The sequence below is a fragment of the Schistocerca cancellata genome, chromosome 4 (assembly GCF_023864275.1).
Source record: "Schistocerca cancellata isolate TAMUIC-IGC-003103 chromosome 4, iqSchCanc2.1, whole genome shotgun sequence".
In the NCBI taxonomy this organism is placed as follows: domain Eukaryota; kingdom Metazoa; phylum Arthropoda; class Insecta; order Orthoptera; family Acrididae; genus Schistocerca; species Schistocerca cancellata.
The window spans coordinates 167891114-167905764 of record NC_064629.1 but is presented as its reverse complement, the minus strand read 5'-3'; the positions used below and the strand labels follow the sequence as shown (position 1 = coordinate 167905764).

Sequence of the window (14651 nt, the reverse complement as noted above, 5' to 3'; positions counted from 1 at the left end):
TTTATTTCACAGTGAGACAAGACAGTCAGCGTCTTCAAGGGAAAATGTTTGCAGTTACCTATGGAACCATGATTGTACGCAGGTGTGCACTTTTTCTTTCAAAGCAAATTGATGACCAGGAATGTCGTGCGTTCAAGCTCAGATACCCAGAACTGTTGGCAGGTGGCTTCATTCTGTTGCAGGATAAAGCCTGCCCACATGTTTCTGGGGTTGTTCTGACTGTTGCAGAAGTTTCAGTGGGAAGCCCTTACACATCCTCCATACAGTCCCAATTTCTCTCCATGCAATTTCCATATTATTAGAATCCTGAAAAAAAAAGTGGCTGTCAATTTGATTTGGATGAAGGGGTGCATGAATCGATACGACCACTGTGCTGTAGGCAACTAGAAATATTTGACCATCTTGTCTCAGAGTGGGATAAATTTACTAACAGTTATGTCAATTACTTTTGAAATAATAATCAATTTACTTACTTATTTCCTTCATTCTCTTTTACATTTATTTAACTGACCCTTATATTTTGCATATTTTCATTCAATGATGTCATTTGGACTAGTGTTTGAGAGCAACTCATCTTTAAGAAATAAAGTCTTCATTGCTCAAAAATGTGCTGTAAGGATTCTGCCATATATAAACAATTATAAGATGAGGGTTTTACCCAATTTGTCATTCAAAAAATACAGGGTCATCTTACATTTGCAGACTGAACATTCTAACATTGTTTAATAGAGTATTTATGGGGTCATCATATATTTACCAATGAAGCTTTGGCTATTGGGGTCACATGCAAATGTATTTTGAAGGATTCAGAAGGCCAGGCATGGGCAGATGATACAGTCATTCTAATGGGCTTAAGATTTTCTGATACACTGAAGCGTGCGATACAATATAGATTTTGCTCGACCAATCATGTGACGTTTGACTTGCGTGTTACTGGTGCCAGAGATAAGCAAGAAACTTTGGACTAGCCACTGCAACAATCTATTGATCTACTTAAAATTTGACAATTTTGTGAAACACAGGAGGAAATACCATAAAATTATACCACTTTACAAACTCTTGTTGTATTTGAACAGGTTTGCAATAAAAGTTCTCGTACATGTATGGATACCATATGCAAACATTTATTTATTGTATTTTTTTGCATGGAGACACCAACTGGTGTCTTTTGCAAACATCATAGCATTTTTTTTACAAGGTTAGTGATTACACATACATGATATGTGATATATGATACAAATGTACCATTATACCTAATAAGGCACAATATTGGGTGTTACATCGTACCTATTACAAATATTCAGATTTTACACACACCTAAAAAAAAAAAAAAAAAAAAAAAAAAAAAAAAAAAAAAAAAAAAAAAAAAAAAAAAAAAAATAAAATAAATAAATAAATAAATATAAAAAAAACAAAGATGATGTGACTTACCAAACGAAAGTGCTGGCATGTTGATAGACACACAAACAAACACAAACATACACACAAAATTCAAGCTTTCGCAACCAACGGTTGCTTTGTCAGGAAAGAGGGAAGGAGAGGGAAAGACGAAAGGATGTGGGTTTTAAGGGAGAGGGTAAGGAGTCATTCCAATCCCGGAAGTGGAAAGACTTACCTTAGGACAGGTATACACTCGCGCACACACACACATATCCATCTGCACATAAACAGACACAAGCAGCAATTGCTTTAATTTTATTATCAGAGTTACTGATCTCAGACATGATACACATGCTTCTGGACTTTTTAATAACTTTTCTTAGTACCGCACAATAGTTTTTATAATATTGAACAATTTCGGGGTCAGTACTCCCTCTTGCTGTTAGATACAGTTCTCTTTTACGAATGCAAGATATTCTTATTCCTTTAGTTAATCAAGGTTTTTTATATGTTTTCTTGGAATTATGTTTAACTATTTTCTTGGGAAAACTATTTTTAAATACCCTTAAAAATGTATTGTGAAATAAGTTATATTTCAAGTTTGCATTGGGATCCTTATACACTTCATCCCACTCTAGCTGCTGTAGGCTTTCCCTAAAGTTTGCAATATTTATATTGTTAATTGAACGCACTGCTTTGAAAGTCTGATTTTCTTATTTTGTTTCTTATTCCTTGGGGTTTGGACAGGAATCCCATTCCACTCAGCGTTGTATCCCTACTGCTGTAATACGCACACCATTGGTTTACTCAACTTATAACACTTTACGTGTCACCTTTCTCTTTCTCACTGTCAATAACTTTAATCTCATTAACAGCAAGCTGCCATTGCTTTCAAGAAGGCATTTTCCACTGTCACTTTTTATGGACTGTGAGAAAACAACACCCACTACCTTGAACTGGGAAGATGGGGAAGGGCAAGGAGGATTGAAGGACATGAGATTGAGGGCTGGGGGAAATAGGGGTACCAAGTGAATGATGTAAATGTGGCTCCAGCTGTCCCACCCTGGTGCAGGTAGGAGACGTTGCATGTGGTACACAGCAAAATAAACAGCTTGTGTTAAGGGAGGGGGAACAAAGGGGATCGTGATGTTTTACTAAATGTATTTTCTGAAATTTGAAGCAGTTTGTGAGATACTTTATCAGCCAGAAAAATATATTGGGCCTGCTGTTAATGAACAGAACTGAAATTTTCAGATTCAGTGAATCAAGAGGGAGGAATCAGTAACTACAAAGTTACTATAGTATCACTGATAACTAGTGTCAAGTGAAGAGCTGAGAAAGGTAGTAACATAGTATTGATTAAGAAGTGTGATTCGAAAGTCGTTATAACCAATGAGAGTAGTTAGCAGCAACCATTCAGCTCTGGAAAGTAGAATGTAGAGTATCTCTGGCATTAATTCAGATTTATTATAGGCAATATGCTGGATTAATTTATGATTGGTAGTCGCATACAATATTCAGTATCTGACTTTGAGACATGTATTAAAAGAAATATTCTGATACTTTTGAAAGATTTGCAATGAAGTTGTCATTTCACATGATTTTGGAGACTTCTGACCTGCCAGCTATGAAGCCAAGTTCAGATTTTATTACTGTTCATACCACATTCAATTTATTTGTGTGGGTCAGAATGAATTTTTTGTGTACCATCTCTTTTACTTCCTTTATAATCTTCATGAATACAGCGTTATATTATTTATTTTAAGTTCTCAAAGTATACATTTGTACTTCCGCAGTTCATTGTGACCAGTATGTTCTGGTACTCAACATTTTTATACCACCAGTAATTTGTTATTTTTTATGGCAGATGGAAGGGGAAATATGTCATTAAAAACATGCAAACATTTCCAAGAAATCGGTCAGTCATTTTAGAAATTGTAGTGCAATGCTTCACTGGCCAATTTACAATAGAATAAGTTCATAGTTTCTTTACTGAACTGTTGTTTGAGGCATACATTTCTAATTCCTTGTTCATTTCTTCTTGGTATACCGAAAACAGTGATGAATGATCAGAAATTCCTAAATCAAAGTAGAACTTCGTTTTATCATCAAAAGTATATTCAAAATTATATTCTTAAACCAGCTCAGTAAATTCGTCTTATTCACTGCATCCATTTATTACAGTTTTTTTAAAATGGGCAGCTATCACAACTCTCATCTTTTCATCCTGCTATTTAAACTCCAGAGCCTGTTAAAGGCTGTGTGCCGTATATTTGACCTTTATGCTTGTTTGTCTACAAATATACTCTGTAGTAGAGTGTATGCTGATTTGAAACTTCCTGGAAGATTAAATCTATGTGCTGGACTAAGACTTGAACTCAGGACCTTTGCCTTTTGCGTGCAGGTGCTCTACTGACTAAGATACCCAAGCAGTACTCATGACCTGTCCTCACAGCTGTACTTCCACCAATACCTCATATCATACCTTCCAGACTCGACAGAAGCTTTCCTGTGAACCTTGCAGGACTAGCATGCCTGGAAGAAAGGATATTGTGGAGACATGGCTTAGCCACAGCCTGGGCTCTTCATTCACTCTGCAGCAGTGTGTGTGCTGGAAACTTCCTGTGAGGTTCGCAGGAGAACTTCTACGAAGCTTGTAATGTAGGAAGTGGAGTACTGGCAGATGTTAAAGCTGTTGAGGATGGGTCTTGAGGCATGCTTGGGCAGCTCAGTCAGTAGAGCACATGCCCACAAAAGGCAAGGGTTCTGAGTTTTGATTCTTTATTTTAATCTGCCAGGGAGTTTCATACTTGTTCGTTGGCTTTGCATGCTATGTATTATGTACAATATTGACTGCCATGACAGATTCTGTCATTGTAATGAAATTTGTAATAATGTATGCACCCACATTTTTGTGGTTACGTTTCATAATTATATCTGTATTTTCATCAGCACATAGATCTACTATGGAACTTCGATTTTCCGTTCTCTGATTTTACATTTTTCTCGATTCTACACCATGAATTTGTAGGCCTTGTGAAAAACACATAAGATCAATGCTCAAAGTACCCTGTTTTTACATTTGTTTCTAGTATTGTTTACTCGATTCTGTGTTCTTACTCGATGTCTCACTGAACTTTGTTCCGGTTTCTTCCTATTGACTGAATGAATAATAAGTGGCACAAAAGACAGATGGTTTGTGCCATGGCTGATGGCAGAGTTAAGGGAATATTTCTAGTTGTTGCGGAGAGGGGAGCCAAGGGAAAGGAAATACTGATGTAATCCACGATCGATATTGCCAACACAATGTGCCACGTTTAGCTTCACCGCTCAATGATGATGGGTCGAGTACAGTTCACAGGAACAGTTTGCAGGAACTGATGTAATCATGATGTGGTAGCACTGTAAAGGCAACCAGGAACAAAGATATCAATTTGTCAATTGTCATAGCATCAATTTGATATTTATGGGTGTGTTACTGACAGGAAAATCTCAGTTGTAGAAAGAACTCTTTGGGGAATATGTTTGTAGTTGTGTAATGTGGAAAATGTTTGTGACAAGGAAGAATATGAATGTTATTGCTCATTGTTTCACTTGCAGCAATTTAAGCTTTCCTCTTAGGTTCCTGCCTAACCACACACTCGGAAATTGCCACATGTTCGGAAATAAACAGCGGAGTATTTGTGACAAGGAGCAATATGAATTTTATTGCTGCTTGTTTCACTTGCATGAATGCAAGCTGTCCTCTTAGGCTTGTGCCTAACCACACTCTTGGAAATCACAACACATTTGGAAATAAACAGGAAAATATTTATTTCATCATTTGTTGTCTAACGAGACATAAATGTTCAACAACATTGAATATTGCAGAACATGTTGTATTACGATCATAACGAAGGTGATAACTAGGCTAAGTTGAAAAACATATTGGCATTTAGTGAGTTGCAGACGTATAACCTCTAATGCAGCTACCCATGATTTTAGCCATTACACTACAGCTTACGCACCTGAATTTTGTATTGTGCATCAGTTATCATAAATTCTCTTGAAGCCTTACATCGTTGATGCTACATTAATTGACATTTAATGATAATTGTGATGTATTTGTGGTATGGTACTTTCAATGCACCGTTGCTGTAAAACAGCAAACTGCACTCTTATGTCACACACTACGAAGGAAATAAATAGTCGAACTACACACAGGGGGCATTCGCAAGCACTCACAAAAGTTGGTAGTCGAAAGCCCACTAGTGACCTCACCACAGCAAAAAGTAATGAGAAGTGGGATCAGCAAAAACTAGTGTGAAGTGGCGTCCACACTGCCACTGGAAATATGTTTCTATTGGAAACATTATTTCCTACAGTGTTTCACCTCTATTTCTGACTTTGTTTGTTGTCTCTGTTTCTGTCCACACTGGCAGCAAACATTTTTCAGTGTATTTACATTATCGGCAACACTGTTTGTTGTATTGTTTTTGTATTATCTGACACATCATGTCTAGAGATGAGAAAACTGTAATATGTGCTGCTGCATTATTATTTCTTGAAAGTTCCAGCAAAAAAAATGCAAGACATCATCATTGTCACTCATTCTTTTTTATTTATTTATCGTGGCTTGTGATGTAAAGGTCATAACTACCTCTCAGCGTGGTTCATAGTTTTACAGAATAAAGTTGCATTTATCAAAGAATTTCATAATTGGTTTTAATACTGTGATATTATTTTGATGGAGAGTGTGAATAGTAGTTAGTAATGGTTGATAAAATCAGATTAGTTGTTGCATGAAATCGATTTGTTGGTTTCCATACAGTTGTCATTTTTGGTGAGTGAAAACATACTATAGAAAGACTGGTGGGAAAAACTTGTTACATATTGGAACTGATTGTGGAAGACAGCTCTAGTTTCTGTAAATTCACTTGGGTATCATCTAATGATTTTGAATTTCTGGAAAATATATCATCACTGTTCCTTAAAAAAATATACAAATTTCAGGAAAGCAGTTACAACCCTTAAAAATCTAGTGGTAAAAGCTCTTTCAATACGCTTGGTTGGATATGTTGCATTGGTAACCTGCTGGTGTGACTGTTTACCCCGTAACTTTGGTGGTACTGATCAATCACGTCTTCTACAAAACTGCCTGGCCAACAAATCCTCCAAGCAATTGTATTTTCATATCCTCTAATATACTCTTTTAACCATATTGTCAAAATTTATGTGGTCTTGCAATTTTGTGACACATTTCTTGTACCCCATAACTTTGGTGGTACTGATCAATCACGTCTTCCACAAATCTCCCTGGCCAACAAATCCTCCAAGCATCTGTATTTTCATGGGTTGTCCTGAATAGAATCCTATTATATATTATATAAAACTTCAGCAATGTATCATTTATTTTTGCCCCCAGTTTTTTATTTATTGATTTCCATACATTATCTCCATTTTGGTGTCTTCTCATATTCTTATTGACTGACCCAAGTGCAACAGGCATGAAACTCCATCCCACAAACTGACATCCGGCACCTGTACAACACAATGTATGCACATCTGCATCTGTGCATTCAACATTTTGGTGGTTACACAGGTTATTAATGGACCGGCATTTCACATTTGGAATGGTTTATCTCATGCTTACATTAACATGTGAACTTGCAGTGTTAATCACTTAAATATTCTACCTAGATAAATGTACTCCAGAAATTTCATTATACAACATTAATTATTTTTCTTGCAATTTTTCTGTCAGTGCATTTAGAATGTTTTATTATAATAATAATTAATTGTTTGGTTATAATTGTATAATAAATTGTTCATTCAGTGAATAGTACAGTGCTTTAGGATAAAGTTCAAGAATTTGCAATTATTAAATATATTTTAAAAAGGCATACATCCGAAAATCTGAGAAGTTCATGTGTTTGCAGTTAATTGAAGAACTATAATAGCAGAAAACTCTGATAGTTTTGATAACGTCCTCTCTCTCTCTCACACTCTCGCTCCCCCCCCCCCCCCTCACTCTCTCTCTCTCTCTCTCTCTCTCTCTCACTGTCTTGCTGGTTCTGTTTGTGGATTTACAAACCATGTTGTATTTGTTGTTGATATCAGGTGCAGTCCGTTTGTGTATGGGTGCCTTTATGTGGCTGGAATGTTACTGGTCTGGCTGGAAACTCATCCACCATCCACATGGTCAAACCTACACAGAAACAGTTGAAAAGTATCCTGAGTTAAGAGTTGAGAAAGTAGGGACTATGTGAAAATGTAAACATTTCTGAAAATATTTTGGGGAGTATTCATGACGTGTGCGTGCCCCAATCCCCCCTTGCATCCACAACTGATTGCTTCCAATTGATTAATGAATTGTTGAATATGCATGAAGCATCTCCTTATGTGTAGTAACTTTGCATATTATTTGTAATGAATAGTGAATTTGATTAATGATGCTAAAATTAATATTGATGTGCAGATAGAAGTGTTATGCTTAGATTTCTGTTACACAGGGATTGCCAAGAAGGACAACAGATGAGGCACTGAGTATGGAAGTTGTTCGGCACACGGAAACACCACCAGCAGTAGCAATATTTACTGATGTGCAGCAGCCATTAATGACAGAAGATCAGAGGTCTTCTTCCATATCATTAGTTCAGCCACCAGCACCACTTCTACAAATACCTGAAGCCGAAGAACATTTAGCCATCCAGTCTCTTGAAGAATCAGTTCCAGCACCAGCTGATGTTGCCCTTGCTGTAAGTTGTGATGACTTATACAATTTATGGCTTTGTAGTTTACAGATATGCTGTAACAAACTTTTTTGCTAAAAAAAAATAATTTCCAGTTGTGTGTAATCAAGATGTTACGGTTACATTTAATAAATGCCATTACTATTGAATTTTGGATGTTGAAAAGCACTAGTTTGAGTTAGTGAGTAGAAAGTGTTTGTTTGTTAACATTTAAGGACTCATTGGTATGACGAAGTGTGTGAGTCACTGAATTTTGTATTTGGGAGTCTAAAATTCCAGGCTGACTGACACGATTGAAGTTTTCTATAGCTCCCTTAAATTATACCTGCCAAATTTGACTTCCTTCCTCCAGTATTTGGGAAGTGAATACATTGATGGATGCTAATAAAGTGGAACATTGCCAAAAATGAATATTGTTTATACTTAGTTGACCAGATGTCCTGAGCTGCTTTTATCCCATTTGAGGTAATGACACCTTTTTGTAGGTCATTTTGCAGTGTTAAATATTATTTATTCTACTAATTTTGCTTTATTTGTTTGACTTTCATTGAAACACTATTCTGTGGTTTACTTTATAATTTAACTTGCATAAGATCATAAGTCTACAAGAAATCATGTATATTTTGAAATTCTCATTTGTTTTGTTCTCCACTGGATGTTGATTTCAGATCAGCAATGGAGTAAACAGGAAACATACTTTCAGTTTTGATATAAAACTTAGATTTGCTCTTTAACATTATCTCTAGTCATTATCTCATCCTAATTTTGAAGTGAATCATTATTGTGTGATCCCACTAATTTTAACTATTGTGTGTGTGAGTTTTGTTTGCATGAGTGTGTGTGTTGTGTGTGTGTGTGTGTGTGTGTGTGTGTGTGTGTGTGTGTGTGTGTGTGTGTGTATGTGTGTGTCTGTTGCATATTTTTGACAAAGGTCTTGTTGGCCATAAGCTTATTCTGTGACTGTCTTTTTGTTGTGCCTATCTTGACTCAGCATCTCTACTGTATGGTGAGTAGCAACACCTAACCTAGTGCTGTTTTCCGTTGTTACTATTTTGTAATGCATTACTATGTTCAATGTCCGCCCTCCTTTCCCTTCTTTCCTGTGTTTCTCTTGTTGCCTTACAAACCACACTGCATACTCTAGTTATGAGCCACACTGTATCAACCACCTCAGCCACACACAAGAGATGGCTACAAGACCATGCTAATTGTTGGTGCGGCATCTTCTGTCCCACATTACTCCCTGTGATATCATTAAGCCTATACCTTCAAACTGATCACTCTCCCTGCTTAATTCTTCCATATTTTCGTGTGTTATTTCCCCACCTTTCTGTTGCCACATGACCTCGTATCTCACGCTACGACTCCCCCCCTCTTTCTTCATTCTATTCCAGTTCACACCCATTAATTTCACTTCATCCAGTCACATCTGCTGTCCCCCTTCTTCACACCTATGCAACCTCAGACCTGATACCCACAGTGAAATATACATTTTTTGTATAATTTATACCCTTCATTTGATCTTATTGTAACTTCACACTTCACACCAATTGTAACGAGTTTTCGCCTTTCGCTATCATCAACTCTTTTGTTTCACAAGAATCCAGAACCTAAATAGATATAGAACACTGTCATGAAACTTTCCTCCAAAAATAGTTCACATGACTGTGAGCACAATGGGACTTAACATCTGAGGTCATCAGTCCCCTAGAACTTAGAACTACTTAAACCTAACTAACCTAAGGACATCACACACATCCATGCCTGTGGCAGGATTCGTACCTGTGACTGTATCGGTCATGCGGTTCCAGACTGAAGCACCTAGAACCGCTCGGCCACACCGGCTGGCAAACTTTCCTCCAGAAGCCTTAGCCCCACAGAAATATCAGTCCTTTCCAAAGGCCTCACCTTTTGCTGCACTCCCAAATTCAACCATCCAGGACTTTTTAAAGAGCTTCTCTCCTTCTCATGGTCCCTACAGTGGAAACACTTTTTAGCCACCAACCCTACCAATCAGACTCAATCAGGGAACATGTTGAACTCTGCCTGACCCAGTTCACCCTCCATCCAACCGTAATCCACCCCAACTGCCCCCAAATCACCCCCTGTTAACTTTCTATCCTTCAGCTTGTAAACTAACAGAAAGAATTGAAGTCCACCATCTGAAAACTGGTCCCAACCTTATAATCCTACCTGCGGACAAAGGCTCCACCACTGCTGTTTTGAACCGCAAGGATTACCTAGTAGTAGGACTCCACCAGCTGTTAGATACATCCACATACCAACCTTGCCACGGTGACCCCATTCCAGAAATCCAGCAGGATCAACAGTCTATCCTCAAATCCTTAGGCCCATCCCTGAATGTCTCCCCAGAATCCATCTCTCTGATCACTCCTACCACTCCCTGCACTCGTACATAAACCTAACCATCCCATTGTGGCCATTTACTGTGCCCCCACTGAGAGAATCTCTGCTGTCATAGACAAACACCTTCAGCCTATTACCCAGAACCTAACCTCCTGTATAAAATATACCAGCCGTTTCCTCCACCGACTCTCCACAGTTCCTGTCCGTTTACCACACGGTGCCCTGCTTGCCACTATTGACGCCACCTCCCTTTTCACTAACATCCCTAATACCCATGGCCTTACTGCTATTGAACACTACCTTTCCCAACACCCGACAGATTCCAAACCAACAACCTGATTCCTAGTCACCGTGACCAACTATATCCTCATGTACAATTACGTCTCCTTTGAAGGCATTACCTACAAACAAATCTGGGGTATGGCTATGGGCACCCGCATGGCACTGTCCTATGCCAACCCTTTCATGGGTCATCTAGAGGAATCTTTCCTAAACCCCAGAATCCTAAACCCCTCACCTGGTTCAGATTCATTGATGACATCTTTGCGATATCGATCGAGGGTGAGGACACCCTATCCACATTCCTCCAGAACCTCTAGAGCTTCTCCCCCATTTGCTTCACCTGGTCCCACTCAACCCAACAGACCACCTTCCTAGATGTTGAGCTCCACCTCAAGGATGGCTATATCAGTACCTCTGTCCATATGAAATGAACTAACCATGAGCAATACCTCCACTTCGACAGCTGCCACCCATTCCATACCAAGAAGTCCCTTCCATGCAGCCTAGCCACCCGTGGTTGTCGCATGTGCAGTGATGAGCAGTCCCTCTCGAAATATACCATGGGTCTCACTGAGGCCTTCACAGACCATAATTATCTTCCCATCCTTGTACAGAAACAAATCTCTCATGCCTTATCTTTCCAGTCTCCCATAATTTCCCAAAGTCTCACCGTCATACACAGAGGAGCAGTCCTCTTGTAACCCAAGACTGGAGCAGCTGAATTACATTCTCTGCCAGGGTTTCGACTAACTCTCATCCTGCATGCTATCCTTCCCACACCTCTCACAGTGGTATTCTGCCATTTGCAAACCTACACAATATACTCGTCCATCCCTACCTAACCCCTGCTCCCAACCCCTTATCTCACGGCTCATATCCCTGTAATAGACCTAGATGCAAGACCTGTCCCATAAATCCTCCCACCACCACCTACTCCAATTCAGTCACAAACATAACCTATCCCATCGAAGGCAGCGCTACATGTGAAACCAATCATGTGATCTACAGCCTAAGCTGCAACCACTGTGCTGCATTAAATGTGGGCATGACAACCAACAAGTAGTCTATCCACATGAATGGTCACTGACAAACTGTGGCCTAGAAACAAATGGACCACCCTGCTGCTGAGCACATTGCCCAACATGACATCCTTCATTTCAATGACTGCTTCACAGCCTGTGCCATATGGACCACCAGTTTTCTGAATTGTGCAGGTGGGAACTATCCCTGCAATATATCCTATGCTCCCATAACCCTCCTGGCGTCAACCTTTGTTAGCCATTGTCCTTACCCACCCAGCCCCTTCCCTGTTCCCATCCCAGCACTACACAGCCTTCATTCCACCATTGCACCCAGTCTTTTTACTTCTCCCCTTTTCTGCTACCCCCCCCCCCCCCACCTCCCCCCTGCCCACTGTCTAACCTCCCGACTGCATCTAGGTGCCCTACTCTCTTTCCACCTCGTCCCTGCCTGCTCCCCAGCAGCACTTCACTGTCCCTCACCACTACCTTGCTATGCCTCTGTCTTCCCACACCAGCCTCCTCCCAGTTGCCACTTCAGTTATGCACTGCTGCTGCTGCTTGCAGCATGGCTTCAGCTGCCAGAGACTGCAGTCATGTGTGTGAGTTGCATTTGCGTGAATATGTGTGTGTGTGTGTGTGTGTGTGTGTGTGTGTGTGTGTGTGTGTGTGTCGTTTATTTTTGACAAAGGCCTTGTTGGCCGAAAGCGTATTCTGTGACAGTCTTTTTGTTGTGCCTGTCATGACTAAGCATCTCTGCTGTGTAGTGAGTAGCAACTTTCCTTTTCATAATATTATTACATTCCATTGTTTAGAAGGATCTTAAAACAAGAAAGTATCTTTAAATAAAGTATCTGTGACCTGTAAGAAACCAAGCAAAAGCTAGACCTACATGTACAAATAATAAGCACTAGTATTTGCAAAAGGGGACCATTAGCTGTGATGTACTGAAGCATTGCTGCCTCATATTTAGATGATTTTAACCATCATCAGGAACACACAGAAGTATGTATGGTCTATCATGATTGTCTTGCAGCTTCAGTTCTAATTTGAGTTCCTTATAGTTTAGGATATGTGCAATTTCTCATACCTGTGGGACTGTCCATGTTGTTAACCTCATTACAAATCTGCCACTTCTGTCACAGGGTGTCATTCATTAATGTTCAAAGACAATAATCCCTTTTGCCTTTATTTATCAGCCTTATAGCCATGTTACATGTGCTGGAAAAGACAAATACCGATTTGCATATCACTGTAGGTACATGACACAGACATTAGGTCTCACATGACAGATGATTTGTTTTCTGTCTGAAAAAACATACTTGTGTTTTGCTGTAAACAATACTACTTTTATTAGTGAAAAATAAGTTGCCCTGTTTTATTGTCAGTGAATGAGTGAAGAGAAAACACACTGTTCTTTTTGCGTTATTGTGTTAAAAAGTTTCAAAATTATTACCCAAGTGATTCAAGTAGTTGTATAATGGCTAAAGAAGTTTTACACTCTCTGGTGATAGGATGTGGCATCAAGCAGAGTGAGTCACTTCATCATTTTGAGTTGCAACTCAGTGGTAGAGGAAAATTCTCTACTTAGTATATGATTTTTCTTTTCCTTTTGGATAGAACACTGAGGTGCCAAGTCTGGAAATAATTACCAGTGTCTTGTGTGCACCATGTCCCTTAGGATGCTGGCAACAACAGACTGCATTATTTTGTAACAGTCGCATGAGTTGTGTAAACAAACCACAAGTGTCGTGAAATGCAGCAACATGTATGCGCAAAGAGACAGTTCCATCATCTTTCCCGTGGTCACAGTTGTATTAACAAATTTTATGTTTTGGTAATTTGATATGTTTGCATTTCAAGTTTTGTCTTTAGGTCATGGATTTAAAGAAGTGCAACCACATCTGATTGTTTGTAATGATTACTAACAACAGCAACACAATGCCCTGATTTCTGCAGCACCTTAACTGTATCCTCCTACACTATTTATTTGATGCTATTGACAGTCTGTTATTGGTTGATGGCCACTGTGCTTTTTGTATTACACATCTGTTGCCTCTCTTCAGGTCCTTCACAACATAATTCAGTGTTTTTAAGATACATACTACTTCACCATCTAAAAGTTTGTTGGCATACTTCCAAGAAAGGCATATCATACCAACAACCAGGGTATTCTGTTATTTCAGCAGCATCCAGTAAGTAGTGGAAGGACTTCCGGAGTTGTGTTACAACCAGCATTCAGTAACCGTCGGAGTTAAAAATTGGTGCATTTATGACTAATGATTTTTTAAGATTTCAAAGAATAAATCAGTGCATTTATCCTCTGGTGACTGGTATTGGATTAGTTTCTGTCAGTTAAAAAAGATTTGCAGCCAGTGAGTCTCTCTCTCTTGAGATCAACAGGTGACTGATAACGTTAATACAGGCAAGCCAAAATTAATATTAAACATTTAACTGGTGAAGTGCAGTAGTTATGTCAGTACAACCAAGAGACAAATCATCAGTAATACATTTGGTGTTTTTCTCAGTGACGCTTATTTAACCGAAATAGCAGTGAAAAGACCAATGTGTGGCCAAAATAATGATATGCACTTTATTATGTGCAAGAGAACACATCACCACAAACACATGTGAAGCTTGTAAGATGGTAAATGCAGACAGAAATGCTGACATAAACCTATCAAAGCTTTTAAAAGTAATCTAGAGGTAGTAGCTCAAGGCAAATCTAAGTGGGAGCTTGTAACAACACTACAATGTACCTGCTTACAAACCAACCCAAGTACACGCATTTCTTGAGGTTTTATAAATCCAGACTTTTGTATTGTGGCCAAGAGAGCCATGCCAACTAATGTATATTTACACTCATAAGATG

General features: G+C 38.9%; 1 protein-coding gene across 1 annotated transcript in view; it reads left to right on the top strand.

Annotated features, from left to right (window-relative positions):
• The window catches only part of LOC126184692 (uncharacterized), a 331999-nt gene that overhangs the window by 114541 nt on the left and 202807 nt on the right, over positions 1-14651 (top strand). The window contains exon 9 of the mRNA XM_049927189.1: positions 7872-8117. Within this exon, the coding sequence (XP_049783146.1) occupies positions 7872-8117 (246 nt within the window). The remainder of the gene's footprint in view (positions 1-7871; positions 8118-14651) is intronic.